We start from the raw sequence: 15,698 nt of genomic DNA on the forward strand, positions 1-15,698 counted from the left end.
CTGGGGGCGCAGAGGGGGTGGTGCTGGGGGCATGGGGGGCCAGTACTGGGGGGGTCTGGCGCTGGGGGAGCAGTGGGGGGGAGATTAGGCGCTGGGCTGGGGGGGGCAGAGGGGGTGGTGTTGGGGGAGCAGTGGGGGGTCTGGCGCTGGGGGCGCAGAGGGGGTGGTGCTGGGGGCATGGGGGGCCAGTACTGGGGGGGCGCAGGCGCTGGGGGAGCAGTGGGGGGGAGATTAGGCGCTGGGCTGGGGGGGGCAGAGGGGGTGGTGCTGGGGGAGCAGTGGGGGGTCTGGCGCTGGGGGCGCAGAGGGGGTGGTGCTGGGGGCATGGGGGGCCAGTACTGGGGGGGTCTGGCGCTGGGGGAGCAGTGGGGGGGAGATTAGGCGCTGGGCTGGGGGGGGCAGAGGGGGTGGTGCTGGGGGAGCAGTGGGGGGTCTGGCGCTGGGGGCGCAGAGGGGGTGGTGCTGGGGGCATGGGGGGCCAGTACTGGGGGGGCGCAGGTGCTGGGGGAGCAGTGGGGGGGAGATTAGGCGCTGGGGGGGGCAGAGGGGGTGGTGCTGGGGGAGCAGTGGGGGGTCTGGCGCTGGGGGCGCAGAGGGGGTGGTGCTGGGGGCATGGGGGGCCAGTACTGGGGGGGTCTGGCGCTGGGGGGCCAGTACTGGGGGGGAGATTAGGCGCTGGGCTGGGGGGGGCAGAGGGGGTGGTGCTGGGGGAGCAGTGGGGGGTCTGGCGCTGGGGGCGCAGAGGGGGTGGTGCTGTGGGTATGGGGGGCCAGTACTGGGGGGGTCTGGCGCTGGGGGGCCAGTACTGGGGGGCGCAGGCGCTGGGGAAGCAGTGGGGGGGAGATTAGGCGCTGGGCTGGGGGGGGCAGAGGGGGTGGTGCTGGGGGAGCAGTGGGGGGTCTGGCGCTGGGGGCGCAGAGGGGGTGGTGCTGGGGGCATGGGGGGCCAGTACTGGGGGGGTCTGGCGCTGGGGGGCCAGTACTGGGGGGCGAAGGCGCTGGGGAAGCAGTGGGGGGGAGATTAGGCGCTGGGCTGGGGGGGGCAGAGGGGGTGGTGCTGGGGGAGCAGTGGGGGGTCTGGCGCTGGGGGCGCAGAGGGGGTGGTGCTGGGAGCATGGGGGGCCAGTACTGGGGGGGTCTGGCGCTGGGGGGCCAGTACTGGGGGGTCTGGCGCTGGGGGGCCAGTACTGGGGGGGCACAGGCGCTGGGGGGCCAGTACTGGGGGGGTCTGGCGCTGGGGGAGCAGTGGGGGGGAGATTAGGCGCTGGGCTGGGGGGGGCAGAGGGGGTGGTGCTGGGGGAGCAGTGGGGGGTCTGGCGCTGGGGGCGCAGAGGGGGTGGTGCTGGGGCCATGGGGGGCCAGTACTGGGGGGGCGCAGGCGCTGGGGGGCCAGTACTGGGGGGGAGATTAGGCGCTGGGCTGGGGGGGCAGAGGGGGTGGTGCTGGGGGAGCAGTGGGGGGTCTGGCGCTGGGGGCGCAGAGGGGGTGGTGCTGGGGGCATGGGGGGCCAGTACTGGGGGGGCGCAGGCGCTGGGGGGCCAGTACTGGGGGGGAGATTAGGCGCTGGGCTGGGGGGGCAGAGGGGGTGGTGCTGGGGGAGCAGTGGGGGGTCTGGCGCTGGGGGCGCAGAGGGGGTGGTGCTGGGGGCATGGGGGGCCAGTACTGGGGGGGCACAGGCGCTGGGGGAGCAGTGGGGGGGAGATTAGGCACTGGGCTGGGGGGGGCAGAGGGGGTGGTGCTGGGGGAGCAGTGGGGGGTCTGGCGCTGGGGGCGCAGAGGGGGTGGTGCTGGGGGCATGGGGGGCCGGTGCTGGGGGCATGGGGGGCCAGTACTGGGGGGGTCTGGCGCTGGGGGGCCAGTACTGGGGGGGCGCAGGCGCTGGGGGAGCAGTGGGGGGGAGATTAGGCGCTGGGCTGGGGGGGCAGAGGGGGTGGTGCTGGGGGAGCAGTGGGGGGTCTGGCGCTGGGGGCGCAGAGGGGGTGGTGCTGGGGGCATGGGGGGCCAGTACTGGGGGGGTCTGGCGCTGGGGGGCCAGTACTGGGGGGGCACAGGCGCTGGGGGGCCAGTACTGGGGGGGTCTGGCGCTGGGGGAGCAGTGGGGGGTCTGGCGCTGGGGGCGCAGAGGGGGTGGTGCTGGGGGCATGGGGGGCCAGTACTGGGGGGGAGATTAGGCGCTGGGCTGGGGGGGCAGAGGGGGTGGTGCTGGGGGAGCAGTGGGGGGTCTGGCGCTGGGGGCACAGAGGGGGTGGTGCTGGGGGCATGGGGGGCCAGTACTGGGGGGGCGCAGGCGCTGGGGGGCCAGTACTGGGGGGGAGATTAGGCGCTGGGCTGGGGGGGCAGAGGGGGTGGTGCTGGGGGAGCAGTGGGGGGTCTGGCGCTGGGGGCGCAGAGGGGGTGGTGCTGGGGGCATGGGGGGCCAGTACTGGGGGGGTCTGGCGCTGGGGGGCCAGTACTGGGGGGGAGATTAGGCGCTGGGCTGGGGGAGCAGTGGGGGGTCTGGCGCTGGGGGCGCAGAGGGGGTGGTGCTGGGGGCACGGGGGGCCAGTACTGGGGGGGCGCAGGCGCTGGGGGGCCAGTACTGGGGGGGCGCAGGCGCTGGGGGAGCAGTGGGGGGGAAATTAGGCGCTGGGCTGGGGGGGCAGAGGGGGTGGTGCTGGGGGAGCAGTGGGGGGTCTGGCGCTGGGGGCGCAGAGGGGGTGGTGCTGTGGGTATGGGGGGCCAGTACTGGGGGGGTCTGGCGCTGGGGGGCCAGTACTGGGGGGCGCAGGCGCTGGGGAAGCAGTGGGGGGGAGATTAGGCGCTGGGCTGGGGGGGGCAGAGGGGGTGGTGCTGGGGGAGCAGTGGGGGGTCTGGCGCTGGGGGCGCAGAGGGGGTGGTGCTGGGGGCATGGGGGGCCAGTACTGGGGGGGTCTGGCGCTGGGGGGCCAGTACTGGGGGGCGCAGGCGCTGGGGAAGCAGTGGGGGGGAGATTAGGCGCTGGGCTGGGGGGGGCAGAGGGGGTGGTGCTGGGGGAGCAGTGGGGGGTCTGGCGCTGGGGGCGCAGAGGGGGTGGTGCTGGGGGCATGGGGGGCCAGTACTGGGGGGGTCTGGCGCTGGGGGGCCAGTACTGGGGGGTCTGGCGCTGGGGGGCCAGTACTGGGGGGGCACAGGCGCTGGGGGGCCAGTACTGGGGGGGTCTGGCGCTGGGGGAGCAGTGGGGGGGAGATTAGGCGCTGGGCTGGGGGGGGCAGAGGGGGTGGTGCTGGGGGAGCAGTGGGGGGTCTGGCGCTGGGGGCGCAGAGGGGGTGGTGCTGGGGCCATGGGGGGCCAGTACTGGGGGGGAGATTAGGCGCTGGGCTGGGGGGGCAGAGGGGGTGGTGCTGGGGGAGCAGTGGGGGGTCTGGCGCTGGGGGCACAGAGGGGGTGGTGCTGGGGGCATGGGGGGCCAGTACTGGGGGGGCGCAGGCGCTGGGGGGCCAGTACTGGGGGGGAGATTAGGCGCTGGGCTGGGGGGGCAGAGGGGGTGGTGCTGGGGGAGCAGTGGGGGGTCTGGCGCTGGGGGCGCAGAGGGGGTGGTGCTGGGGGCATGGGGGGCCAGTACTGGGGGGGTCTGGCGCTGGGGGGCCAGTACTGGGGGGGAGATTAGGCGCTGGGCTGGGGGGGAGATTAGGCGCTGGGCTGGGGGAGCAGTGGGGGGTCTGGCGCTGGGGGCGCAGAGGGGGTGGTGCTGGGGGCACGGGGGGCCAGTACTGGGGGGGCGCAGGCGCTGGGGGGCCAGTACTGGGGGGGCGCAGGCGCTGGGGAAGCAGTGGGGGGGAGATTAGGCGCTGGGCTGGGGGGGGCAGAGGGGGTGGTGCTGGGGGAGCAGTGGGGGGTCTGGCGCTGGGGGCGCAGAGGGGGTGGTGCTGGGGGCATGGGGGGCCAGTACTGGGGGGGTCTGGCGCTGGGGGGCCAGTACTGGGGGGCGCAGGCGCTGGGGAAGCAGTGGGGGGGAGATTAGGCGCTGGGCTGGGGGGGGCAGAGGGGGTGGTGCTGGGGGAGCAGTGGGGGGTCTGGCGCTGGGGGCGCAGAGGGGGTGGTGCTGGGGGCATGGGGGGCCAGTACTGGGGGGGTCTGGCGCTGGGGGGCCAGTACTGGGGGGGCACAGGCGCTGGGGGGCCAGTACTGGGGGGGTCTGGCGCTGGGGGAGCAGTGGGGGGGAGATTAGGCGCTGGGCTGGGGGGGGCAGAGGGGGTGGTGCTGGGGGAGCAGTGGGGGGTCTGGCGCTGGGGGCGCAGAGGGGGTGGTGCTGGGGCCATGGGGGGCCAGTACTGGGGGGGCGCAGGCGCTGGGGGGCCAGTACTGGGGGGGAGATTAGGCGCTGGGCTGGGGGGGCAGAGGGGGTGGTGCTGGGGGAGCAGTGGGGGGTCTGGCGCTGGGGGCACAGAGGGGGTGGTGCTGGGGGCATGGGGGGCCAGTACTGGGGGGGCGCAGGCGCTGGGGGGCCAGTACTGGGGGGGAGATTAGGCGCTGGGCTGGGGGGGCAGAGGGGGTGGTGCTGGGGGAGCAGTGGGGGGTCTGGCGCTGGGGGCGCAGAGGGGGTGGTGCTGGGGGCATGGGGGGCCAGTACTGGGGGGGCACAGGCGCTGGGGGAGCAGTGGGGGGGAGATTAGGCACTGGGCTGGGGGGGGCAGAGGGGGTGGTGCTGGGGGAGCAGTGGGGGGTCTGGCGCTGGGGGCGCAGAGGGGGTGGTGCTGGGGGCATGGGGGGCCGGTGCTGGGGGCATGGGGGGCCAGTAATGGGGGGGTCTGGCGCTGGGGGGCCAGTACTGGGGGGGCGCAGGCGCTGGGGGAGCAGTGGGGGGGAGATTAGGCGCTGGGCTGGGGGGGCAGAGGGGGTGGTGCTGGGGGAGCAGTGGGGGGTCTGGCGCTGGGGGCGCAGAGGGGGTGGTGCTGGGGGCATGGGGGGCCAGTACTGGGGGGGTCTGGCGCTGGGGGGCCAGTACTGGGGGGGCACAGGCGCTGGGGGGCCAGTACTGGGGGGGTCTGGCGCTGGGGGAGCAGTGGGGGGTCTGGCGCTGGGGGCGCAGAGGGGGTGGTGCTGGGGGCATGGGGGGCCAGTACTGGGGGGGTCTGGCGCTGGGGGAGCAGTGGGGGGGAGATTAGGCGCTGGGCTGGGGGGGGCAGAGGGGGTGGTGCTGGGGGAGCAGTGGGGGTTCTGGCGCTGGGGGCACAGAGGGGGTGGTGCTGGGGGCATGGGGGGCCAGTACTGGGGGGGAGATTAGGCGCTGGGCTGGGGGGGCAGAGGGGGTGGTGCTGGGGGAGCAGTGGGGGGTCTGGCGCTGGGGGCACAGAGGGGGTGGTGCTGGGGGCATGGGGGGCCAGTACTGGGGGGGCGCAGGCGCTGGGGGGCCAGTACTGGGGGGGAGATTAGGCGCTGGGCTGGGGGGGCAGAGGGGGTGGTGCTGGGGGAGCAGTGGGGGGTCTGGCGCTGGGGGCGCAGAGGGGGTGGTGCTGGGGGCATGGGGGGCCAGTACTGGGGGGGTCTGGCGCTGGGGGGCCAGTACTGGGGGGGAGATTAGGCGCTGGGCTGGGGGAGCAGTGGGGGGTCTGGCGCTGGGGGCGCAGAGGGGGTGGTGCTGGGGGCACGGGGGGCCAGTACTGGGGGGGCGCAGGCGCTGGGGGGCCAGTACTGGGGGGGCGCAGGCGCTGGGGGGCCAGTACTGGGGGGGAGATTAGGCGCTGGGCTGGGGGAGCAGTGGGGGGTCTGGCGCTGGGGGCGCAGAGGGGGTGGTGCTGGGGGCACGGGGGGCCAGTACTGGGGGGGCGCAGGCGCTGGGGGGCCAGTACTGGGGGGGCGCAGGCGCTGGGGGGCCAGTACTGGGGGGGAGATTAGGCGCTGGGCTGGGGGAGCAGTGGGGGGTCTGGCGCTGGGGGCGCAGAGGGGGTGGTGCTGGGGGCATGGGGGGCCAGTACTGGGGGGGCGCAGGCGCTGGGGGAGCAGTGGGGGGGAAATTAGGCGCTGGGCTGGGGGGGGCAGAGGGGGTGGTGCTGGGGGGCCAGTACTGGGGGGTCTGGCGCTGGGGGCATGGGGGGCCAGTACTGGGGGGGCGCAGGCGCTGGGCTGGGGGGGGCAGTACCGGGGGAGAAGGGGGCGGGTCTGGCGCTGGGCTGGGGGGCGCCAGGAGCCGGGGGGGGGTCTGGCGCTGGGCTGGGGGGCGCCAGGAGCCGGGGGGGGGGGTCTGGCGCTGGGCTGGGGGGGAGATTAGGCGCTGGGCTGGGGGAGCAGTGGGGGGGTCTGGCGCTGGGGGCGCAGAGGGGGTGGTGCTGGGGGCATGGGGGGCCAGTACTGGGGGGGCGCAGGCGCTGGGGGGCCAGTACTGGGGGGGAGATTAGGCGCTGGGCTGGGGGAGCAGTGGGGGGTCTGGCGCTGGGGGCGCAGAGGGGGTGGTGCTGGGGGCATGGGGGGCCAGTACTGGGGGGGCGCAGGCGCTGGGGGAGCAGTGGGGGGGAGATTAGGCGCTGGGCTGGGGGGGCAGAGGGGGTGGTGCTGGGGGAGCAGTGGGGGGTCTGGCGCTGGGGGCGCAGAGGGGGTGGTGCTGGGGGCATGGGGGGCCAGTACTGGGGGGGTCTGGCGCTGGGGGGCCAGTACTGGGGGGGCACAGGCGCTGGGGGGCCAGTACTGGGGGGGTCTGGCGCTGGGGGAGCAGTGGGGGGTCTGGCGCTGGGGGCGCAGAGGGGGTGGTGCTGGGGGCATGGGGGGCCAGTACTGGGGGGGTCTGGCGCTGGGGGGCCAGTACTGGGGGGGAGATTAGGCGCTGGGCTGGGGGGGGCAGAGGGGGTGGTGCTGGGGGAGCAGTGGGGGGTCTGGCGCTGGGGGCGCAGAGGGGGTGGTGCTGGGGGCATGGGGGGCCAGTACTGGGGGGTCTGGCGCTGGGGGGCCAGTACTGGGGGGGCGCAGGCGCTGGGCTGGGGGGGGCAGTACCGGGGGAGAAGGGGGCGGGTCTGGCGCTGGGCTGGGGGGCGCCAGGAGCCGGGGGGGGGGGTCTGGCGCTGGGCTGGGGGGGCGGGCAGTGGGGCCGGGGCCTCAGGCGGGGGGGGAGGGGAAGCCTCGCTCGCTCCGCGGGTGGCGCTGACCCCGAGCGCCGTCACTGCGCAGGCGCCGTTAGCCCATCGCTCCGCCCCCTGGGCTTTGCTGGCAGGTGGCGCAAAGGCACGTGCCAGGCCGGCAGCTCGTCGCGCGCGGGCCCGCTCTTTACCCGGAAATAGGCGCTCTGGCCCGGAAGTGACCCTCATCCTGCCGCCGGAAGCACAAGCTCTGGCTCCGTACCCGGAAGCGGCCGGCGTCCCACGGCTGTCATGGCGGCTGGCGGGAGCCTGAGCCGGGCGGAGCGGAAAGCGGCAGCTCGAGCCGAGATCCTGCAGCAGGAGGAGCAGCGGGACCGGCGCAGACAGGTACCGCCCCCTCCCGTTAGCCCGGGTCCCTCGCCCGGCGCCGCCGCCGCCGCGCGGTCCTACCCCGCCGGGGGCCCGCTCGGGCGGGCGCGGCGGGTGACCCGTTCTGTGCTCTCCGGGTGCCAGGTGTCCCGGATCCTGAGGAAGCCGGCGGGGGAGCGGAGCCCGGAGGAGAGCCTGCTCCTGGGCGAGTGCGAGGACATCGTGCGGGAGCTGGAGCGGCGGCGCATGAAGCGCGAGGGGCTGCGCAGGAGGCAGGAGGAGGTGGGTGCTCGCCCGCGCTGGGACGTTGATTCCCGCTCTTGCGGGCCCCGCTATAGTCCCTGATATCCAATGAACCGCTTAGCCACGAGAGCACATCAGGCCTCCGCCCTCCCTCGGATCACTGGCCACTCGCCCTGCTCCTTCAAAGGCATGGTCCTAATCTTCAGAGCCACTGAGGATCAGGACCCTGCACGTCTCTGGGACCGTGAGGATCACACTACGTAGAGCAAAGCCTGTGAGAGCTGGAAAATCCTGAGTAGAGAGGAGTCAGGTAGTGAGTCTCAGGCCTAACCTTTGGTAAAGGTTTCCACCATAACTAGAGTGACACTTGCAACAAATATTTTTTCCACTTAAAGAATAAAGTCAACTGCAAACAGAGCTTCCTCTAACCAGACAAGGGAGAAGAGACAGACTATGGTAAGGACTTCCATGTTGCTTACCTAACTCTTGTTGCATGAACTCCAATAGTATAACAATGAGTGGCATTAAAAAAAAAACTGGAGGATAGTTTCTGTAACCTATAGAATAAGTCTGACAGGGAAACTGTCGGAAATGGATCCTACTTAGTGGAGAATTGTCCTTTTGGGAAAGGACATGTAAAGGTGTCACCCTCTAGGAGATTTCTAACCCACTGTCAAGGTTTAATAGTCCATGTCAGTTCTTTTCTATTCAGAAAATAAACTGCTCTGACTGGCTTTGTATGCCAGCTTTCCTGACCCCTCTCTTCCCCCAACCCCCGGATGAGACGCCACTGCAGCTTCCAGGGATGCAGAATGAGAAACAGGGAGTCTAACTGGTATTTAGTTTGGTTTAGTTCAGGTTTGGGTTCAGTTGTATTCAATGTGTTTGGGTTCTTTTCTGGTTCACGCCATCATAAAATCCCAAAAAACTTCAGTTACTGATTCAAACTAGGTCAAATCAAATGTCAATCTGATTTAAATTTAAAAAAAAATTGAAACTGAAACTGTTTTGATTAACTTTTACATGAGTTTTCCTAGTGTTCTTGTGCTGTCAAACAATTATTTTTTATGAACAATACGTTTGATCAAATTAAAATAACATCTTGTAAGATTTTCTGTGTTGTATTGGACCTTTATGGTGAAAGGATACTTTTGAAGCCTGAAAACATTCTTTCACTACTCCTGATGCTGGAACTGTCAATTGAGTCATCTTGGGTATGACATTTCCAATGGTTTAAAATGATTTCTTTCTTAATGAGATGTGGCTCATCTGCAAATGAATCAAGAATTGTCCCAATCGTTTTTAGAGCTTTTCTTCATCCAGATATGTTTGTTTTTGGAGATTTCATGAGCTTTAAGAAGAAGTTGCAGTTCATCATCCAGTCTTTCAATTTCATATGTGTCTGACATTGATTCTATTACATAATTATTTTCTACTTCTGACTGAAACATTTCCATTTTCATCCACGTTTTGGTTAAATTAAATTTTACCTTGACTTTGTCTTCTTGTGACAGTAGGAATTGATATCTAGGATCAAGGCATGCACATGAGAAAAAGATATTCTTTTCAAACAATTTTTTTTTCTAATTTTTTTAATTGAAGCCAGTAAGGATTCAGTAAAAAGAGAAGAGACCAGAAGGGAGTTAACCAGCAATTTGCATAGAGAGATTGCTCTAACTTCCTTGTCTTCTCTTTAGGTTTGTGATGAACCAGAGGAATTAAAGAGAAAGGTCATTGAGCTGGCCGCAGCTGTCCGAAGTGCGAAACACCTGGTCATCTATACAGGAGCTGGGATCAGCACGGTAGGGTTAAATGGGATGAGTTGTTTAAGGCTGCTGGAGCTCTTTCAGCAGTGATTCTATGCCATAAATTCTACAGAGATCTTTCTTGGTTAGTGAGTGGATTGCATGAAGCCAGGTAGGTGTGTAAGCAAAGTATTAGGAGTCCTAGGATCCTGTATTCAGACTGAGATTGGTCCACAGTCAGGACACCTTCACATTTGTGTCTTAGGAAGGCACTTGTTGGTCAGGAAAGGCTGAGGCTCTGACTGCATACAAAGATCTTTGTCAGAGCCCTTCTGGGTTAGTGTGAAGTGCTAGGCAGCAGCCAAGATCACTGTACAAAGAATGTCCTTTTCGATCTGATCAGTAAGGCCACTCCTTCAGATTTCTCTTCAAGACCCACTTCTGTCCTATAGCCAATAAGAAATTGGCCAGTTAATGATGGCTAGGTTGAAGGGCAGATGGGTCTAGCAGGCAGTTCATAATTTTTAAATTGTAAATATCTATAAAAATGGTCTGCCTTTGTGGTCCCTGCTGGGAGAAGTGGGTGTTGAAGGCTGGCACATCCCCCTGCGTATGTCACTTTTCACTTTTGATTGTGAAATCTTTGAAGCAGGAACCATATTTTCTTATTTTTTTTCTACAGCCCATATCGGAATGGGGGCATGATTCAGACTGAGGTGTCTGGGTGCTATAGTGCAATAGACAGTTGTACTGGAGTATGGCCAGCAAAGATGCCATCATATCTGGAGGAACTATGGAAGGATTTAGGAATTGAGTTCTTTGTGGGGAAATAGGAAATACTGAGTGGGAAAAAGTGGCAGAAATTATATGAATTATGCGAGGGAGGAGAATACTAGGGATGTAACATAAAAATGCAGAAACTGAATGAGTGGGGAAGATGGACAGAATGTTGTTCTGTGAAGGATGATGATTCTGGATGAATTATCAGAGTGAGTTAAGCATGGAGTTTAAACAAGTGAGAGAGACCCGTATATGCTTCTGTGTGAGAGAGGGCTGATGGATTTATGGGGAATGTAGGAAGTGAGAATCAGATAAACTATCAAAGCTGGACTGGTGGCATGGGGAGCATTCTCAGCAGGTCTCATTTTCCTCTTGTTTCTCCTGTAATGCAGGCAGCTTCAATCCCTGACTACAGGGGTCCTAATGGAGTCTGGACATTACTGCAGAAAGGGAGGAGTATCAGGTAAGCAGATGACATAACTATTTTTTCCCTTCCGCTCTAATGGGGTGACAGTCTTTGCAACCCTCCAAAGAGTATCTTTCTTGGCTGCACAGCAGAAGGCAAAGACTGAATGTGGGATTAACAGCTCCTCTTTTGTTCCTTTTCCTTTCCCTTTCCATTTGCCAGGGCTACAGATCTGAGTGAAGCGGAGCCCACGCTCACCCATATGAGCATTGCCTGCTTACACAAGCACAACCTGGTAAGGTCCTAAGCTCACTAGTGCTCTGAAGGAAGAGGCTGGAAAATCAACAGAGACCAGTTGCTGGGGGAAAAAGTGTTCCTTGGATTACTGAACATAGTTACTGTTACTTATGGAAGGTGGCCAGATGTCCACATAGAAACAGCAGGGTTTGTGCTCCTGTAAAAACCCAGTGTCTTATTGGTGTAACCAGGGGGAAAGTAATATAAAATTCTTACCAGTACGGGGCCAGGAGTGGGCCCCCAGAAGGGGCGGGGCTGGGGGCAATCCTGAGGCAGCTGCCGCCGCCTCCTCCTCCTCTTCCCCCCACCCCTTTGGTGGGGCAGGGCTGCGATGTTAAAGCACTGCTGTGGCAAGGGACCCTCCTTAAAGCGCTTTAATGTTGCTGCGTACGGGCTGGTATCGGCTTCTTACCATTACTCTGTACCGGCCACTTTAACCCCTAGGTGTAACTCCCACCTTTTGTAGCAACACCTTTTCCATAACTGCCTCACACCCCCGCCCCCGCCTTGTTAGCCTGTTCGTGTGGGTGGGTGAGGGTTCCTGTTATAAAACTTCTAGCAGAGTAATAGTGATAACTCCTAGCAGAGCTTTATTTAGCAGTGGGAGCCCTTTAACTTCTGTCATAAGTGTGTGCTGGTTTCTGTGTCTTCTCAGTCATTTCTTGCCCACCCTGCTTGGTCTCTGCCAACTCTGCTCAAATTCTGGGGTTGTACTGGGGTCAGTCTGTTTTCCTCATTGGTGAACACTTTCAGAGTTCCATGCCATGTCAGCTCTGCTTCCTTCCTTCCAAGGTACAGCATGTGGTGTCTCAGAACTGTGATGGTCTCCATCTACGGAGTGGGTTACCCCAAGCAGCAATATCTGAGCTTCATGGAAACATGTACATAGAGGTGAGTAGCCAGGGCAAAGGCTTGCTGTTCTGTGGGCTCATGTGGGTTATGGGCTGCTGGCCTGTCTCCCCAGTCCACGAAGGATTAAATTCTGCACCCGGAGTCTGTTCAGGCCCTTTCTTCAGGGCACTATTTATGGGTTGCAGTGACAGTCTGTAGAAAACCCCCAAATGAAACAGTTTAGCATAAATCCAGCAGCTCTTCCTCAGTCCTCCTATAGACAGACTGCCTAGGCATACACCTGCCACAGGAATTACCCTACTTCCTGTAGCTCCGACCTAGAAAATGAGCTCTTTCAGCCTTATAGGAATCCGATGCTCATCAGGCAGTCACCTGACCCCTTTACCAGCTGGGTCTGAATTCCCGACCAAGGCGAAACACCTGTTGTTAAAGGGGCTTTGCCTCAAACCAAGGCTAACTGATGAAAGGCCCCTGGCCTTTAAAAGAGCAAACTTGCCTGTTACATAACTGCATTTCCTTGCTTCCTTCCTGCACAAGGTCTGTACTTTCTGCACACCCAATAGAGAATATGTGCGAATGTTTGATGTGACGGAGCGCACAGCCCTGCACAGACATCATACAGGCAGGATGTGCCATAAGTGTGGGGCACAGCTGAGAGACACAATCGTCCATTTCGGGGAGAAGGGGACCTTGAGGGAACCTCTGAACTGGGAAGCAGCAACAGAGGCTGCAAGCAAAGCAGATGTGATTCTGTGTCTGGGTTCCAGCTTAAAGGTAACTGTAGACGCTCAGTGAAGATTGTTAGCAGCATTCTCCTTTGGTGATGCGCCCTGGCGCGGAGCAGTCTTCTCCCAAACACCCTGGTGTCTGGCCTCGCCCACCACATGTGATAAATCCTGGTGCTTGGTAGTCTTTCTTCTGACTCCTCCCTCGTCCCCTTCCTGGTAATAAATTCCACCTACTCTCACAGATATATTCCAGCATTTACATCTGCATTTGGCTATACTGACAGTCTCTATTTTATGCCAGGTTTTGAAAAAGTATCCACGTCTTTGGTGCATGAGCAAACCCCCCAGTCGCCGTCCAAAACTCTACATTGTGAACCTGCAGGTGAGATGTTAAAAAAATGGGAAAAGCCTCATGTGAAAAGATTCTGCGCCTACATCCTGCTGTACGGGGGAATTCATACCCACAAAGAGTCTGAGAACTAGACAGTGTGAATTTGAGCAGGGGACAGATTGGGACATGGGTCCCCTGCCAGAATACAAGGCTGTTAGGTCTGGACAGGGTGCTGTGCAGGGATCATACAGGGGTTGCTCATTCAGCCTGTCTGGATTTTTATCTTCACTTCCTTGGCCCCCCACAGTGGACTCCAAAGGATGATCTGGCTGCCCTAAAACTGCATGGGAAATGTGATGATGTTATGAGATTACTGATGGAAGAACTTGGTCTGGAGATCCCATGCTATGACAGGTGAGGAGCCTCAGGCCTGGTGGCTGCCTCATGTTTACTGACAATAATATTCATCTATTCTATACAGAACTCACTCCCCTGGCCCCCCCTTCACTTCCCTCCTACAAAGCAAGTCACTTCTGTCATCCTCGTTTTACAGATGGGGAAACCAAGGCACAGGGAAAGGAAGTGGTTTGCTGGCACTGGGATGAGAATGGGGAAGTTCTAAATTCCTAGGCCTGGGCTGAGACTGCACCCTCCTGTGCCTGTTTACCACAGAACATTCCTCTGCCTGCTCAGCAGTATATTTTAGTATTTGTAGTTTTTAATAGTGATCGTCACCCAGAAGGCGCTGTCAGCAACTCCTGGCAGAAGTGAGGCAGTGAGATGTGTGCAATGGCAGAGCAGTCCAAAAGCCTGCCTTCCAGGGGAGGGCACAAGAGGTGATTTTAGTCACATAGCTGTTTCTTTGGACTGAGTGAATAGTAGCTGCTCCCTGGCTACATCGAGGATGGAGGAGTGTAATTTTCAGCAGTGGGTTCAGTTCCTGTGTGTGGTAGTGCTGAGTCCCCCAGCAGCAGGACAAGGAGCCTTTCTTACACATCTGTCTTGTTTTGGTAGAACAAAGGACCCTATCTTCTCTCTGGCTATCCCCCTTGGCCCCGGTGAGGAAGGCAGTCACAGCCGGAGACCTGTGGCACCACCATGGAGCCTGGAGGAGGCGCAGATGCAAGAGCAGCAGCGAGAGCCAGCTTCTCAGCTCAGCCTCTCTCTCTCAGGGGGCTGGTTTGGCAGGGGTTGTGCAAAAGGCTCCAAGAAGAAAAAAGTAAATTGACTTTGTAAATTGCCATTTGAACTCTATATTTTTATGGAAATACATCAGCTGCTGCCATTCAGGATGGCTTTTCCCTGCTGCCCTGGACTCAGCTGGGTTTGCCACGGACTCTGCTGATCTGAGGTGGGGGCAACTGGAAAAAACTGCAGGAGCCATATTTTCATGCAACTATTTACTGTGCAATGACAAAGCTCAGAGGACAGCTGGCTGTTAGGTAATGGGCCTTGCAGTCTGACACCTTTCCCTTAACCTCAGCACTTACACTCTGTTCTCTAGCAGCACTGGCAGGTTGGTGCACCTGCTGTTTCTCTGCCTTGTGGGGTACTTTTTGCTAAGTAAAGAAGCCTGAACTTTCTTGTGGTTCTGTGACTGGCTAGTGGGGGTGACCCTGGGCTGGAGGGCGGGCTCTCGGGGATGCAGCAGCCGGATCGGGTCCTGCCCTGGGCTGGAGGGCGGGCTCTCTGGGATGCAGCAGCCGGATCGGGTCCTGCCCTGGGCTGGAGGGCGGGCTCTCCGGGATTCCTGCCCTGGGCTGGAGGGCGGGCTCTCGGGGATGCAGCAGCCGGATCGGGTCCTGCCCTGGGCTGGAGGGCGGGCTCTCGGGGATGCAGCAGCCGGATCGGGTCCTGCCCTGGGCTGGAGGGCGGGCTCTCGGGGATGCAGCAGCCGGATCGGGTCCTGCCCTGGGCTGGAGGGCGGGCTCTCGGGGATGCAGCAGCCGGATCGGGTCCTGCCCTGGGCTGGAGGGCGGGCTCTCCGGGATTCCTGCCCTGGGCTGGAGGGCGGGCTCTCGGGGATGCAGCAGCCGGATCGGGTCCTGCCCTGGGCTGGAGGGCGGGCTCTCGGGGATGCAGCAGCCGGATCGGGTCCTGCCCTGGGCTGGAGGGCGGGCTCTCGGGGATGCAGCAGCCGGATCGGGTCCTGCCCTGGGCTGGAGGGCGGGCTCTCGGGGATTCCTGCCCTGGGCTGGAGGGCGGGCTCTCGGGGATGCAGCAGCCGGATCGGGTCCTGCCCTGGGCTGGAGGGCGGGCTCTCGGGGATGCAGCAGCCGGATCGGGTCCTGCCCTGGGCTGGAGGGCGGGCTCTCGGGGATGCAGCAGCCGGATCGGGTCCTGCCCTGGGCTGGAGGGCGGGCTCTCGGGGATGCAGCAGCCGGATCGGGTCCTGCCCTGGGCTGGAGGGCGGGCTCTCGGGGATGCAGCAGCCGGATCGGGTCCTGCCCTGGGCTGGAGGGCGGGCTCTCCGGGATGCAGCAGCCGGATCGGGTCCTGCCCTGGGCTGGAGGGCGGGCTCTCGGGGATGCAGCAGCCGGATCGGGTCCTGCCCTGGGCTGGAGGGCGGGCTCTCGGGGATGCAGCAGCCGGATCGGGTCCTGCCCTGGGCTGGAGGGCGGGCTCTCGGGGATGCAGCAGCCGGATCGGGTCCTGCCCTGGGCTGGAGGGCGGGCTCTCGGGGATGCAGCAGCCGGATCGGGTCCTGCCCTGGGCTGGAGGGCGGGCTCTCGGGGATGCAGCAGCCGGATCGGGTCCTGCCCTGGGCTGGAGGGCGGGCTCTCGGGGATGCAGCAGCCGGATCGGGTCCTGCCCTGGGCTGGAGGGCGGGCTCTCGGGGATGCAGCAGCCGGATCGGGTCCTGCCCTGGGCTGGAGGGCGGGCTCTCGGGGATGCAGCAGCCGGATCGGGTCCTGCCCTGGGC

At 63.3% G+C, this 15,698-nt stretch overlaps 1 protein-coding gene across 4 annotated transcripts; it reads left to right on the forward strand.

Annotated features, from left to right (window-relative positions):
• Nucleotides 1–7,245: 7,245 nt before the first annotated feature.
• Nucleotides 7,246–14,357, forward strand: SIRT7 (sirtuin 7). 4 transcript variants are annotated; one of them, XM_084647104.1, is made up of 10 exons: nt 7,252–7,411; nt 7,538–7,675; nt 9,334–9,438; nt 10,554–10,624; nt 10,790–10,862; nt 11,657–11,755; nt 12,254–12,490; nt 12,746–12,826; nt 13,083–13,189; nt 13,790–14,357. In XM_084647104.1, exons 1-10 carry the CDS (start codon nt 7,316–7,318, stop codon nt 14,001–14,003), a joined length of 1,221 nt encoding a protein of 406 aa, XP_084503230.1. In that variant the 5' UTR covers nt 7,252–7,315; the 3' UTR covers nt 14,004–14,357. The 4 variants fall into 4 exon arrangements, with proteins under 4 accessions (XP_084503229.1, XP_084503232.1, XP_084503230.1 ...); XM_084647103.1 differs by having other exon boundaries at nt 7,246–7,675; XM_084647106.1 differs by lacking the exon at nt 13,083–13,189 and having other exon boundaries at nt 7,251–7,411; nt 13,790–13,976.
• The last annotated feature ends 1,341 nt before the right edge of the window (nt 14,358–15,698 follow it).

Source organism: Lepidochelys olivacea (assembly GCF_965140295.1).
Source record: "Lepidochelys olivacea isolate rLepOli2 genome assembly, chromosome: 14".
Classification (NCBI taxonomy): Eukaryota; Metazoa; Chordata; order Testudines; family Cheloniidae; genus Lepidochelys; species Lepidochelys olivacea.

What these genes read in the sequence shown, in the direction of transcription:
- SIRT7 (XM_084647103.1), top strand. Translation starts at nt 7,316, where the DNA reads ATGGCGGCTGGCGGGAGCCTGAGCCGGGCGGAGCGGAAAGCGGCAGCT. An exon ending in CAGAAAGGGAGGAGTATCAG is followed by an intron (nt 10,625 to 10,789) that starts GTAAGCAGATGA and finishes TCCATTTGCCAG; the next exon opens with GGCTACAGATCTGAGTGAAG. An exon ending in ATGGAAACATGTACATAGAG is followed by an intron (nt 11,756 to 12,253) that starts GTGAGTAGCCAG and finishes TTCCTGCACAAG; the next exon opens with GTCTGTACTTTCTGCACACC.